The 14,311-nt window shown below is 45.5% G+C and overlaps 1 protein-coding gene across 1 annotated transcript in view; it reads left to right on the top strand.

Annotated features, from left to right (window-relative positions):
- LOC115461247 (disintegrin and metalloproteinase domain-containing protein 33-like) overlaps window positions 1–14,311 on the top strand; it is a 365,631-nt gene that overhangs the window by 195,237 nt on the left and 156,083 nt on the right. Inside the window, exon 3 of the mRNA XM_030190948.1 lies at window positions 7,574–7,650. Coding sequence (XP_030046808.1) covers window positions 7,574–7,650 — 77 coding nt within the window. The remainder of the gene's footprint in view (window positions 1–7,573; window positions 7,651–14,311) is intronic.

The following is a 14,311-nucleotide window of genomic DNA, read 5'->3' as shown; positions in this document are numbered from 1 at the left end:
AGAGAACTGCTGGAAATCAATGGGATGGGAGGGAAGAGCAGGGGAGAGAGAATTGTTGGACATAGGATGGGATGGGAGGGAAGGGCAAGGGAGAGAGAATTGCTGGACATGGGATGGGAGGGAAGAGCAGGGGAGAGAGAATTGCTGGACATGGGATGGGAGGGAAGGGCAGGGGAGAGAGAATTGCTGGAAATCAATGGGATGGGAGGGAAGGGCAGGGCAGGGGAGAGAGAATTGCTGGACATGGGATGGGAGGGAAGAGCAGGGGAGAGAGAATTGCTGGACATGGGATGGGAGGGAAGGGCAGGGGAGAGAGAATTGCTGGAAATCAATGGGATGGGAGGGAAGGGCAGGGGAGAGAGAATTGCTGGACATGGGAAGGGCAGGGGAGAGAGAATTGGACATGGGATGGGAGGGAAGGGCAGGGGAGAGAGAATTGCTGGAAATCAATGGGATGGGAGGGAAGGGCAAGGGAGAGAGAATTGCTGGACATGGGATGGGAGGGAAGAGCAGGGGAGAGAGAATTGCTGGACATGGGATGGGAGGGAAGGGCAGGGGAGAGAGAATTGCTGGAAATCAATGGGATGGGAGGGAAGGGCAGGGGAGAGAGAATTGCTGGACATGGGATGGGAGGGAAGAGCAGGGGAGAGAGAATTGCTGGACATGGGATGGGAGGGAAGGGCAGGGGAGAGAGAATTGCTGGAAATCAATGGGATGGGAGGGAAGGGCAGGGGAGAGAGAATTGCTGGACATGGGATGGGAGGGAAGGGCAGGGAGAGAGAATTGGACATGGGATGGGAGGGAAGGGCAGGGGAGAGAGAATTGCTGGAAATCAATGGGATGGGAGGGAAGGGCAGGGGAGAGAGAATTGCTGGAAATCAATGGGATGGGAGGGAAGGGCAAGGGAGAGAGAATTGCTGGACATGGGAAGGGCAGGGGAGAGAGAATTGCTGGAAATCAATGGGAGGGAAGGGCAGGGGAGAGAGAATTGCTGGACATGGGAAGGGCAGGGGAGAGAGAATTGCTGGACATTGGATGGGCTGGGAGGGAAGGGCAAGGGAGAGAGAATTGCTGGACATGTGAAGGGCAGGGGAGAGAGAATTGCTGGACATGGGAGGGAAGGGCAGGGGAGAGAGAATTGCTGGACATGGGATGGGAGGGAAGGGCAGGGGAGAGAGAATTGCTGGACATTGATGGGAGGGCAGGGATGAGATAATTGCTGATCATGGAGGGGAGGGCAGGCAAGATAGAATTGCTGGACATGGAGGGGAGAGAGGAGAATTGCTGGACGGGGAGGGGAGGACAGGGAAGAGAGAATTGCTGGACATGGAGGGGAGAGAGGAGAATCGCTGGACAGGGAAGAGAGAATTGCTGGACATGGATGAGAGGAGAGAGAGGAGAAATGCTAGAAATGGATGGAGAGGAGAGCAGGAGATAGAGGAGAATTGCTGGACATGGATGGAGGAGTTGGCTAGGAGAGAGGAGAAATGCTGACTTGGATGGAGGAGAGGGGAGAGAGAATTATTGCTTTATATGGATATAGAGGAGGGAAGAGAGATGAGAAATGCTGGACATGAATGGAGGGGAGGAAAGAAAAAAGAAGATGCACATGGATGGAGATGAGGGAAAGGGAAGAGGAGAAAAACTGCACATGGATGGAGAAAATAGGCAAAAGCTGGATCCATGTTATACCTCCTCCAGTCAATTCCATGGAGGAGGACCCAGCTTTTACTTATGGATGCAGGGCAACAAAAGAAGAAGAAAGGAGGAAAGTAAAGAAATAAATGGAAAGAAAGCCCTGGAAACGGAGTTAAGAGAACAGATAGAGAGCAGCAGAATCAGAGACTGGGACCAATATGGATAGAAAAACAAAGTCACCAGACAACAAAGGTAGAAAAAATCATTTTATTTTCATTTTAGTGTTTGGAATTTGTCTTATTTTGCACTGGGTATACCGGAGCTGTAAGAGCTTACAGAAATTATTTATAATGAAAAAAAATCACATTATTTTTTCTCCTATACTAGTATAATATTTTCAATGATGTCTGTTTATATGCGCCATGGCTGGTAAAAGGGGTGTGGCTAATGTGGGTGTGGCTATAATAGGGGCGGTGCCATGTGTGGTGACCCCGCCCACAATGAGTACCGGCACCTTTTTTTCTACAAAAAAAGCACTGGTTAATACGGAAAATAAATTCAAATAGTGATTGTCTTTCTTGCTTCCCATCCTTGTAAGGCACTTTGCCTGTCAGCCCTATGGTAAGGCATGCTGGTATATCTCACTCTCCAGCTGCCCAGGGCGGGCTCAGACTGTGGATAAACAGAGCGGTTGTTTCTAGCCTTGCAGAATTCCTGACTCCACAGACTGGGAATATTCGTTCCAGAAATAAACCTCAGTCAGCTTGGCCTTGGACCAGGCATCTTTCAAATGCTAGCACAGTGAACCCTGGCTGTGCCTGCTGGAACACATTTGTAAAGCTTATGCCAAGGAGACTAGGCAGTTGCAAATTGGGTGTCATTCACTGTGTTATGCCTTAATCAAGCAAGTCTTGGACAAGATAGCAGCAGTTGCCTCACACAGCCCTGCATAGCCTTCCAGGGTGGTACAGGAGCTGATTCTCTCTGGAGCTTGTTTCTTCATTTATGGTGTGCTTTGGGCAGCATCCTGCACGGGGCTGTCAGAGTGGCATCTGCCAATGCTCTGCTGTGCAAAATCAGTTTCAGGCTAATTCTTGGCATGCTCTTTGGTGATTGAAGACACTGTAGGACCAATAATATTCAGAAAATGCTGAGCTCACAAATTTATGTCCCTAAAGGCTTCTTTTATTTATTAATTTAAGACCACATAGAAGTCAGTCATATCTTTGTGCAGGGAATAAACTCCCTGAGCCTATACGCCAAGCCCCCTCCCTACCCATCTTCAAAGCCTTGCTCAAAGCCCACATCTTCAATGTCGCTTTCGGCACCTAACCATTGTACCTCTATCCAGGAAATCTTGATTGACTGCACTTTTTGTCCTTTAGATTGTAAGCTTCTTTGAGCAGGGACTGTCCTTCTTTGTTAATTGTACAGGGCTGCGCAACCCTGGTAGTGCTTTAGAAATATTAAATAGTAGTAGTAGTAGTAGTAGTTATTGGAATTTACCCATAGGCGTAGTTTGACTGTTTCATTTGGGGGGGGCAAATTTGGGGCATTTGGGGGGCGGAGCATATTAGCATATCATTTGCATATATAAATATGCAAATGAATATGCTAATATGGAGGAAGGAAATGAAATTTACAGGCAAAATATCACAGATGCACATTTCAAAAAGCTGACACATTTCAATTAATAAATTATGAATAAAATACTTTTATTTACCTTTGTTGTCTGATCATTTAGTTTTTCTATTCGCTTTGATCCCAGTGTCTTCTGTTTTATGCAGTGTCTTCTTTCCAGTAGGCTTCCCTCTGCTCCCCACCCTCCCAGTCCCATCCATCTCTTGCTCCTTCCTTCTGCTCCCCAACCCTCCCAGTTCCATCCATCTTCTGTTCCTTCCCTCTGCTCACCATCCCTCCGTCCCATCCATCTTCTGCTCCTTCCCTCTGCTGTGCCTGACCTCTCCCAATCCCATCCATCTCCTGGTCCATCCCTCTGCTCCCCACCCCTCGCAGTCCCATCCATCTCTTGCTCCTTCCCTCTGCTTCCCACCCCTCCCAGTCCCATTCATCTCCTGCTCCTTCCCTCTGCTTCCCACCCCTCCCAGTCCCATCCATCTCTTGCTCCTTCCCTCTGCTTCCCACCCCTCCCAGTCCCATTCATTTCCTGCTCCTTCCCTCTGCTTCCCACCCCTCCCAGTCCCATCCATCTCTTGCTCCTTCCCTCTGCTTCCCACCCCTCCCAGTCCAATTCATTTCTTGCTCCTTCCCTCTGCTTCCCACCCCTCCCAGTCCCATCCATCTCTTGCTCCTTCCCTCTGCTTCCCACCCCTCCCAGTCCCATCCATCTCTTGCTCCTTCCCTCTGCTTCCCACCCCTCCCAGTCCCATCCATCTTCCCTCTGCTCCCCCCCCCCCCCCGAGGTCCAAGATGGTGACTCCGTTTACCCCCTCTCTTCCTCCCTCCCTCCCTCCCTCCGGTGCAGGCAACAGTCTTCAGCTTTTCCAGCGTCCTGGCAGCGGTAGCGATGTACACGCTGCCTTCGGTCTGCCCCGGAAGCCTTCTCTTCAAGTTCCTGTTCCCACCTATGCGGGAACAGGAACTTGAAGAGAAGGCTTCGGGGCAGAGCCAAAGGCAGCGTGTACAACGCTACCGCTGCCAGGAACGCTGGAAGACTGCTGCCTGCGCCGGAGGGAGGGAGGAAGAGAGAGGGGTAGACGGACACGCTCCTCTCCGTCCGCTTGGCTTCCCTGCCCTCTCTGTCTGCGTCCCGCCCGAAAGGAAATGACGTCAGAGGAAGGCGGGACGCAGATAGAGAGGGCAGGGAAGCCAAGCGGACGGAGAGGAGCGCGTGCCTGCATGTTTTTTTTTTTTAAACTAATGGCGCGGCGGCGCCTCGCGTCGTTTGGGGGGGGCCCCCTCGCCCCCCCCCCCAGTCTACGCCTATGAATTTACCAATTTACCAGTTCCTATGGACTTCCTCTCATTTTCCTCACTAGCGATTCCTGTGCAGCAAAGGAGAGAAAGCCTACAGGAATTGAATGGGCTTCCTCTCATTTGCCGCACAGGAATCGCTAGTGCGGCTTTGTAAAAGAAGCCCTAAGTTAGGCTCATAAATTTCTGCCCTATTTTCAGCCAAAATCAGGAGCATAAGTTTTCAGCAGAAAATTCATCTTAATTTAGGAGCTTAAAAGTTATGCTCATAAATTTAGGCCAGCGATTTGTTTTGCCTGGAATTATGAACCTAATACTGAAAATCAGTTCTAAGTTCCTACTTCTGTTTCCCTGCCCTAAATCTACCCCTGTTGTCACTTGTCACCCACATGTTATGCTCCTAAATTTAGGAGTTTAGTGTAATTTTGAGTATAAAGTTATAAACTCAGTCCTATCAAATTTTCAAAGAGGCCAATTTATGTGCGTATCTCTCAAAGTTAGAAGCATAAGCCCTTTGAATATAGTTTGAAACCTCCTTGGCACTAATTTTATAAGTTCATTCAGTACAGCAACTGTTTACTCTTTTCAAAAATACTAGGAGTAGGGGGCATTCAATGAAGCTACAAAGTAGTACATTTAAAACAAATCGGAGAAAATTTTTCTTCACTCAGCATGTAATTAAACTCTGGAATTCGTTGCTAGAGAATGTGGTAAAGGCGGTTAGCTTAGCGGGGTTTTAAAAAACTTTGGACAGCTTCCTAATGGAAAACTCCATAGACCATTATTAAAATGGACTTGGGGAAAATCCACTGCTTATTTCTGGGATAAGCAGCATAAAATGTTTTGTACTTTTTTGGGGTCTTGCCAGGTATTTGTGACCTGGATTGGCCACTGTTGGAAACAGGATGCTAGGCTTGATGAACCTTTGGTCTGTCCCAGTATGGCAATACTTATGTACTTAAGACCTGTGTGAGTGGTCTGACTATCCAGAGGCAAATATGGTGATGCCAAAGCAAGCAGGGCAGGGAGTTGTGGGTTCATCACAGAGGGTGCAATTACAGCTTGATTTGATACCTAAAATACAGATAACTTTCATAATTAGATAAAAATCGATGACGTAGATATTCAGTAGTGCAGAGACTGAATAAAGTTAAGCAGAGAATTTATCTGTTTAACTTTACACATATTTTCAGCAATCCTCTTCATCCAAGTAGGATGATTAAAAATAACCTATTCTTTTAGGGCCTGGTTTTATAACAAAACACTTATGTGAGAACTACAAGAAGGTGTCTATTTAAACCTATTTTATACATGCAACATAGGTGCCTATGTGCTTGTATAATATAGGCTCTGGATCCAGCTCCAATTGTACACAAATATTGTGTATAATTACACCTGCTACAAGGTGGGAATAAATGTGTGTGTTTAGTCTATGTATACCTGTAACCCTACCCAAAATATACTGTGAGGAACACCTGCATACAGAATGCAAATAAGGGAAAGGGACTTGATATACCACCTTTCTGTGGTTACAATCAAAGTGGTCATGTGTACATGTAAAGTATAATATATATGGGCACATGCATGACAATATTCTGTCTAAGTGCTTATTCTGCAAATACCTGCATAACTTGTGTAACCCAGGTCTCACCGACCAGCTCAGTTCTCCCTCTGATACCGACCCAGGCCAAAACCTCTCTTTCCTCTTTTCACAATTCCCTCTGCACTCACTGTCCAGTCTTTCTCATTCGATTTTGGGCACAAGCTAGGGCTGGATAAAAATCCGAAAAGCTATAGGATATTAAGCTGGGCTTTACCTTGAGTATTTATTTGGATTTTGCTCACATCTTATGGGCAGGTAATCCAAACTCGATATTTCCAATGTATAGTCAGTATTCGGTCTATGAGGTTTTCTGTCCATTCAAGAATATTAGGTACAGTCTTATCTACTAATTAAACGGTTTCTTATAGCAATCTCAAAATATGTACACTCCTCCAGTTCCTCATCCATCCCTTTGGGCTGTATAATCCAAGGCTGTGCTGGTAGTGTTGGTTATCACCAGTGAACTCCTCCAGGATCATACCGCCTTGTCTGTCCTCTCCTCCAGAGTTGCATTTCACTGAGCTGCACCTTCTGGCCTTGAACAGGCTCTTCCATGTTCCTGCTTGTGAGTTGGACTCCCCTTGCCCACTCCTCTCAAACAGTTACTGCATTTGGCTGACAATAATTCCCATTTGACTCAGCCTTAGGTTATCTGGCCTTTCCAACAGTGATGTAACCAGGCAGTCAATTTTGGGTGGGACTCCGCTCAAAGTGGGTTGGCACAAAATTTTCTCTCTACCCCCCTCCCCAACTCAAAATATAAAGACTTTAGCTAATGAGGATCCCCAAGCTCTGTCACCTGAAAACTTCCACCAAAGATGGCCCCACCCTATCCCACCCATATCCAACAATTCTCCTTCTCTTTTCCCCCCTGCAGCTTCTCTCCCTCCCTCCCACAGTTATTCCTTCACCCCACCTAGCATTACCCCTGTCTCTCTCCCCGCCCCGCCCCCCCCCCCCCCAGCCACCTGCCGGCATACTGCAGATTTTTGTTCCCTCCCCCCCTAGCCACAATGATGTGAGCTAAGTAGCACTTTGGATATTTTAATAATAATTTTTATACATTCTGTTGTGGAGGAAAGAGATGTCCAAGCTTCTCGTTAAAGACAACTGGCCCTGATTATCAAGTTCTCATGTTTCATTCAAAAACGTATCAGGGCAGTTGAAGAACTTTTCCATTAGCACATGGAGAATCCAGTGTGGTGGTGGTGCGGGGGGGGGGGGGGGGGGGGGGAGGGGAGGAATGCTGTTATCTTGTCCTGCCCTGCTTATCTATATTTGCACAAATGAATAGCAGGGTCTGTTGTAACAGCACAAGCAGAAGCACAGCATTATAACTCATGATTTCTGATACATGGTTTTAAAACTCTGCTTTTTTCTCTCTCTCTGTTTGGACAGGAGACAACATCAGCCAGAGAAGAGATCACGGTGACAGCCGAGGGCAGAGAACTTATATTGGTACTGGAAAGAAATCAGTGAGTATCAGGGGTGCAGCCATGTTTCTAGCTCCTGGGAGAGAGTTTCAGTCATTGTGTAACTGTGACACACACCAGCCAGACTCATGGTGCATTTTAGGGAATGGCAGCCAGAAAATGTTTATTTCATGTCATTTACGGGTATTTTCATTTTATTGTTTTATTTTTTTTCTGGCCATTTGGCATTTTGTCAGTTTCTGAAAATAGTGCAAACTTTTGGAAATAGCGTGCATTATGTGGAAAGAGGGCATGCTCTTTTCGTGATAGGGCAGGTGCAGTAGTTCATTCATGCATGATGGTTCCACTGACAGGAAAGAGTATACCCTCCTTCTGAAACAGTGTGCCCTTTTTCTAAACAGTTCGCACTATTTCTGGCAAACAGCAAAACACGTCACGCCACGGTTTTTCTGCCCATTTCTGTTTTGTAACAACATGCAACAACAGAATACGTCTTTGACATTTCCTACACCGTTGCAAATGGATTGGAATTAGCAGGACTACACAGTCTGTGGGCTCCGGGCATAAGGTTTGTACTGTATTGACTGGGCTAGGTGATTGTGGTTAAAACGAAGAGAAAATCCCCAGTGGCTTTCCTAGGGGGGCTGACACCCGAGGCGGATCGTCGATGAGCCCCGCCCCCCGGGTGCAGCGCCCCCCCCGGATGCAGCGCGACCCCCCCCCCCAGTGAAAGGACATCCCCCCGCAAAAGAACCCCCCCCGGGTGCACGCCGCTGGGGGGGTGCCACTCGCGCCTGTCCTTTGTTCGTTCCAGGCTCCCTCTGCCCCGGAACAGGAAGTAACCTGTTCCGGGGCAGAGGGAGCATGGAACGAACGAAGGACAGGCGTGCGCGGCACCCCCCCAGCGGCGTGCACCCGGGGCGGACCGCCCCCACCGCCCCTCCCCCCCTTGGTACGCCACTGAAAATCCCTGACTAGCTGTGAATTCTGGAGACTGCACTTACGGAAAGATATAAACGGGATGGAGTCGGTCCAGAGGGCAGCTACAAAATTGGTCAGCGGTCTTGGTCATAAAACATATAGGGACAGGCTCATGAACCTCAACATGTATATGCTGGAAGAGAGGCAGGAGAGAACGGATATGATAGAGACATTTAAATACCTCAGAGGCATTAATATGCAAGAGATGAGCCTTTTTCAAATGAAGAAAACCTCTGGAATTCGAGGGCATAAGATGAAGTTAAGAGTAAATAGTCTTAGGACGAATCTGAGGAAATATTCTTTCACGGAAAGGGTGGTGGATGCGTGGAGACAAAAACTGCGTCAGACTTTTAACAAGGTGTGGGACAGACACATGGGATCTCTTAGGAAAAGGAGGGGTTAGTGGTTATTGAGGATGTGTAGACTGGATGGGCCATACGGCCCTTATCTGCCATCATATTTCTATATTTCTATGAATGAAGCATCATGGCACTGGAGCCCTATTAGAGACCTGTACCGGTGCAGCTGAAAACTCCAAAGAGCAGGAAGAAACTGCTGAGGCAAATAAAATTACCTAAAATATACTGAAAAACATACCATGGCCATTAAAGATGACACACCACTGAAAGATGTTGGTGCCATTTGCAAAAAAGATGCACTGGTATTGATGTGAGTTTTGAAATGCTTCTGCCAGTAACACAACTGATTAATGACGTTAATACAAAAGCAATCAGAGGCAGACTACCCTTTTGGGCATCCCACATGACATGGGCCAAGTGCTTCCAGGAGTCAGGATCTGCTGTGCTGCTGCTGCTGCTGAAGAAGAAAAAAAACCAAGCACAGGGCCTCTGAGTGCAACGTCCTGCCATGCTCCTGCCCATCTTGTTTGTTTTGTTACATTTGTACAGCATGCTTTCCCACTCATGGCAGGCTCAATGTGGCTTTCATGGGGCAATGGAGGGTTAAGTGACTTGCCCAGAGTCACAAGGAGCTGCCTGTGCCTGAAGTGGGAATCAAACTCAGTTCCTCAGGACCAAAGTCCACCACCCTAACCACTAGGCCACTCCTCCAGTCTGTATTGACTGACTTCCTGTATTAATACAGGAAGTTTGTGTTGAAGGCGGGGCCCTCTGCTTGTCTTTTAATTCATTGCAGGCCAGGCTGCGGTGAATGAGATCCTGGATGTTGAAGTGCAGAGAATGGCTGGTAGAAAATTCCCTGGGCCAGTAATGCGCCCCGGAAGTAATTTTCATCTTTTACCAGTAGTAAAGAATTGCCAAAGCATAATATAATTATTAAGCATTCCCATATTTAAATGGCAATTCAAAGGAGAAAAGTAAACTCTGTAAACTTCTTTCTTATACTCCTTTGTTCACTCTACCTGGTATTCCCATGCGCAGCAAGAGAAGTATATAAGATTTGCATGTTGTTACTTTACCTTTACTCTGAGAGTAAGGAATATGGTTTAACATATAATCCATGGAAGATCACATGGGAGGAAGCAAAAAGATCTTGGAGAGCAGGGAAAACAATTGCTCTCAGTAAACATTACTTGTTCTGCAGAGGTGAGATTTATAAATTTGCTGTTTATTGGGATGAGCATGGTACACAATGGCAGAAAAACAGAGCAATTTGCCATCAAATCTACCTATCTGCATTGCTAAGAACATATCTCAGCTGTCTTCAATAATGTTTGACTACTTAAAGAATATCTTTCCTTATTCAAGTAAAATGTTTATTTCTTATGAATATTTCTAGTTGAAAAGAGAGACCTGCTAATTTATTGACTTCCAAGTCATGTACATTTCATAATTTGTTTTGAAGGCAAAAGTCTTAGTTTTTTAAACTGAAAGCACAAGATGGGTTTCACCTAGCAAATGAGAACATCTGGAATCCATATCTGGGCAGGGAAATGAGAGTTAAGGGGTGGGGGGGGGGGGGGACGCTGATGTGAAAAGTCTTAAGATCTGTCTGTCGGGGGAGGCCTTTCTAAAGAAAGAGAGAACTGGTGAATCTGAGAGAAGCTGGGATGTTATGGTTTTTGGCTCTGCATGCTTGGTGGAAGAGAGTCTGAAAGTGTGTTTATGCTTTCCCTTCTGACCAAGAGCTCTTTGGAGAAGCTGCCAAAAGTGCAGGAGCACTTGTTTGAGTGTCAGAGGGGGGTATGGAAGGGCCCTGTTGGAATAATATGACACTTTGGATGCCTTCATGTTCTTCCAGTACTGGAATCTCAGACTGCTGGTTTCATAGGGCTTTACGCCCAGACAAATCATTTCTCCTTTTTAATGAGTTCCCTCTGAACAGTGAAAATAAAATTTCAGAGGCCTGACTGAGGTAAACCCCCCAAAATGGTGTCTTTGGATCAGGTTTTTAAGACTGTGGTGCAAGCAAAACAGTAGGACATTTCAGCAAGCTCAGCATTTTCAAAAATTGCAGCCCAATTTACTCTGGCTTAGCTTTGTGGAATTGCTGCATGTCAGCATTTGCAACGTGGGTGAAATAGTTTTTTGTTGAATGTATATAAAGAGCTGGCAAAAACCAGCAGAAGTATAATAAAAATACATGACCTAAAAAAAGATTTAGAAATGGAAGATTATTTTTGCTATTAGAAACCTGAAACATTATCCTCTTTGTTTATAACATTTTATGAAAACTATATGTTGAGATAATCATAGTGACTGACTCCTAGCATTAAAGCAGTATGCCTTTTGTGCCATTATATTGGACCAGCTCCTTTTCCTCATTATACTCATCTATAATTCTACAAAGAAAAAGTTTGTGAACTACTAGGTACTTGTGACCTGGCTTGGCCACCGTTGGAACAAGATACTGGACTAGATGGACTATTGGTCTGACCCACTATGACTATTCTTATGTTATTATATTTTTGTGATAGTTGCAAGTTAGAACATAAGAACATAAGAGTAGCCATACTGGGTCAGACCAATGGTCCATCTAGCCCAGTATCCTGTTTTCTAAACAGTGGTCAAGCCAGGTCTCAAGTACCTGACAGAAACCCAATTAGCAGCAACATTCCATGCTACCAATCCCAGGGCAAGCAGTTGCTTCCCCATGTCTGTCTCAATAGCAGATTATGGACTCTTCTTTCAGGAATTTGTCCAAACCTTTTTTAGACCCAGATATACTAACTGCTGTTGCTACATCCTCCAGCAAAGAGTTCCAGTGCTTAACTATTCGTTCAGTGAAAAAATATTTCCTCTTACTTGTTTTAAAAGTATTTCCATGTAACTTCTACTTTTTCTACACCACTCAGGATTTTATATACCTCAATCATATTTCCCCTCATCCATCTCTGTTCCAAGCTGAGGAGCCCTAACCTCTTTATCCTTTCCTCATATGAGAGGAGTTCCATCCCCTTTATCATTTGGGTCACTCTTCATTGAACCTTTTCTAATTCCGCTATATCATTTGGCGACCAGAACTGAACGCATCACCCTTGAAAACCATTTCTGGTACAGGCAGATCTCTTACAGTATATCTTCTTCCATAAAGACAGAAGTAAAGAATTCATTCAGTTTCTCCACTATGGCCTTGTTCTCCCTCAGTGCCCCTTTTGCTCCTTCATGATCTAATGGTCCCACGTATTCCTTCACAGGCTTTCTGCTTCTGATGTACCTGAAAAAGTTGTTACTTTGAGTTTTAGCCTCTGTGGCAAGTTTCTCTTCATATTCTCTTTTAGCCTTCTTTATTAATGCTTTGCATCTGACTTGCCAGTGTTTATGTTGCTTATTTTCTTCATTTGGATCCTTTTTAGATTCTTTGAAGGACACTTTTTTGGCTGTAATAGCTTCTTTTACTTCACATGCTAACCATGCTGGCTGTTATTTTTTCTTCTTTCCACCTTTATACGTGGAATGCATCTGGACTGGGCTTCCAAAATGGTATTTTTGAATAACATCCATGCATGATATGGAGGGGCATAATCAAAAGGGACCCCCAAGTTTTGCTGAGGATGTCCTCACAAAACGTCCCGGTAGAGGGGCGGGGAAACCCGTATTATCGAAACAAGATGGACGTCCATCTTTTGTTTCGATAATATGGTTGGGGACGCCCAAATCTTGACATTTAGGTTGTCCTTAGGGATGGTCATCCCTAAACTTGGTCATTTCTGATTTTCAGCGATAATGGACGCCCATCTCAGAAATGACCAAATGCAAGCCCTTTGGTTGTGGGAGGAGCCAGCATTCATAGTGCACTGGTCCCCCCTGACATGCCAGGACACCAACCAGGCACCTTAGGGGACACTGCAGTGGACTTCAGAAATTGCTCCCAGGTAGATAGCTCCCTTACCTTGTGTGCTGAGCCCTCCAAAACCCACTACCCACAACTGTACACCACTACTATAGCCCTTATGGGTGAAGGGGGGCACCTAGATGTGGGTACAGTGGGTTTGTGGTGGGTTTTGGTGGGCTCACATTTACCACCACAAGTGTAACAGGTAGGGGAGTATGGGCCTGGGTCCGCCTGCCTGAAGTGCACTGCACCCACTAAAACTGCTCCAGCGACCTGCATACTGCTGTGATGGACCTGAGTATGACATTTGAGGCTGGCATGGAGTCTAGCACAAAATATTTTTAAAGATGTTTTTTGAGGGTGGGAGGGGGTTAGTGACCACTGGGGGTGTAAGGGGAGGTCATCCCCGATTCTCTCCGGTGGTCATCTGGTTAGTTCGAGCACCTTTTTGTGGCTTGGTCGTAAGAAAAACAGGGCCAGGTAAAGTCGCCCAAGTGCTCTTCAGGGACGCCCTCTTTTTTTCCATTATGGGTCAAGTACGCCCATGTGTTAGGCATGCCCAAGTACCGCCTTCGCTACACCTCCGACAAGCCCCCGTGAACTTTGGTCGTCCCCGCGACGGAAAGCAGTTGGGGACGCCCCAAATTGGCTTTCAATTATGCTGATTTGGGCGACCCTGTGAGAAGGACGCCCATCTTCCGATTTGTGTCAAAAGATGGGTGTCCTTCTCTATCGAAAATAAGCCTGTTAGTGTTCTAACCTTAGCAGCTGATCCTTTTAGTTTCTTTTTAAACATTTAATGATTTAACCATTTAGCTTATTTCCCTTTCATTCCCACATCCGGAATTCATTTTACATGTACCATGTTGCACTTCAGCAAATTATTCACCCACAAAGGAAACAATTTCTGCAATTCATAGAAGAAAGTACCCCTTTCTCAGGTTATCCATCTGCCACTATTCTCATAACAGAGTTCACTTAGAAAAAACAAAGGTGGAAGGTTATATAAAATGAGAAATTTCAAGGAAAAGAAATGTGATTATGTATTTGTTCTAGGTTATCTCTATTAGGAAAGAAGTATAGGAAGAGTTCCTGAAAGTCGGACATAATTTCCTTATTAGACTGGATAATGAATTTAAGTGATTCATTCCTTACTGATTTCTCTGTAGATATATAGAATAGCAGCAAGTTAATTACCCCAAAAGGGAGCACTTTCTGATAGAAGAGAAAGAGAGTACCCCTTTTCAGGTGAGCAATCTGCCAACATTATCAGGACTATTGAAAAGAAAGAGGACAAAGAAGTGCTCCATAGTTCTTCTTTGTTTAATTTAAACCAGTCTTTTCTTATGCAATAAAAAGGATATAAATAAAATTCCATCATTCTGGAGATTCAGAATGAGTAGGTGAAATGGAAAAATGAACCCTTAACACAATTAATTGGCTAATTAGAATCATGAGCTTAAACAAT

Source organism: Microcaecilia unicolor, chromosome 2 (assembly GCF_901765095.1).
Source record: "Microcaecilia unicolor chromosome 2, aMicUni1.1, whole genome shotgun sequence".
In the NCBI taxonomy this organism is placed as follows: Eukaryota; Metazoa; Chordata; class Amphibia; order Gymnophiona; family Siphonopidae; genus Microcaecilia; species Microcaecilia unicolor.
Note: the sequence above shows the minus strand (reverse complement) of the source record. Positions and strands in the feature narration are given on the sequence as shown.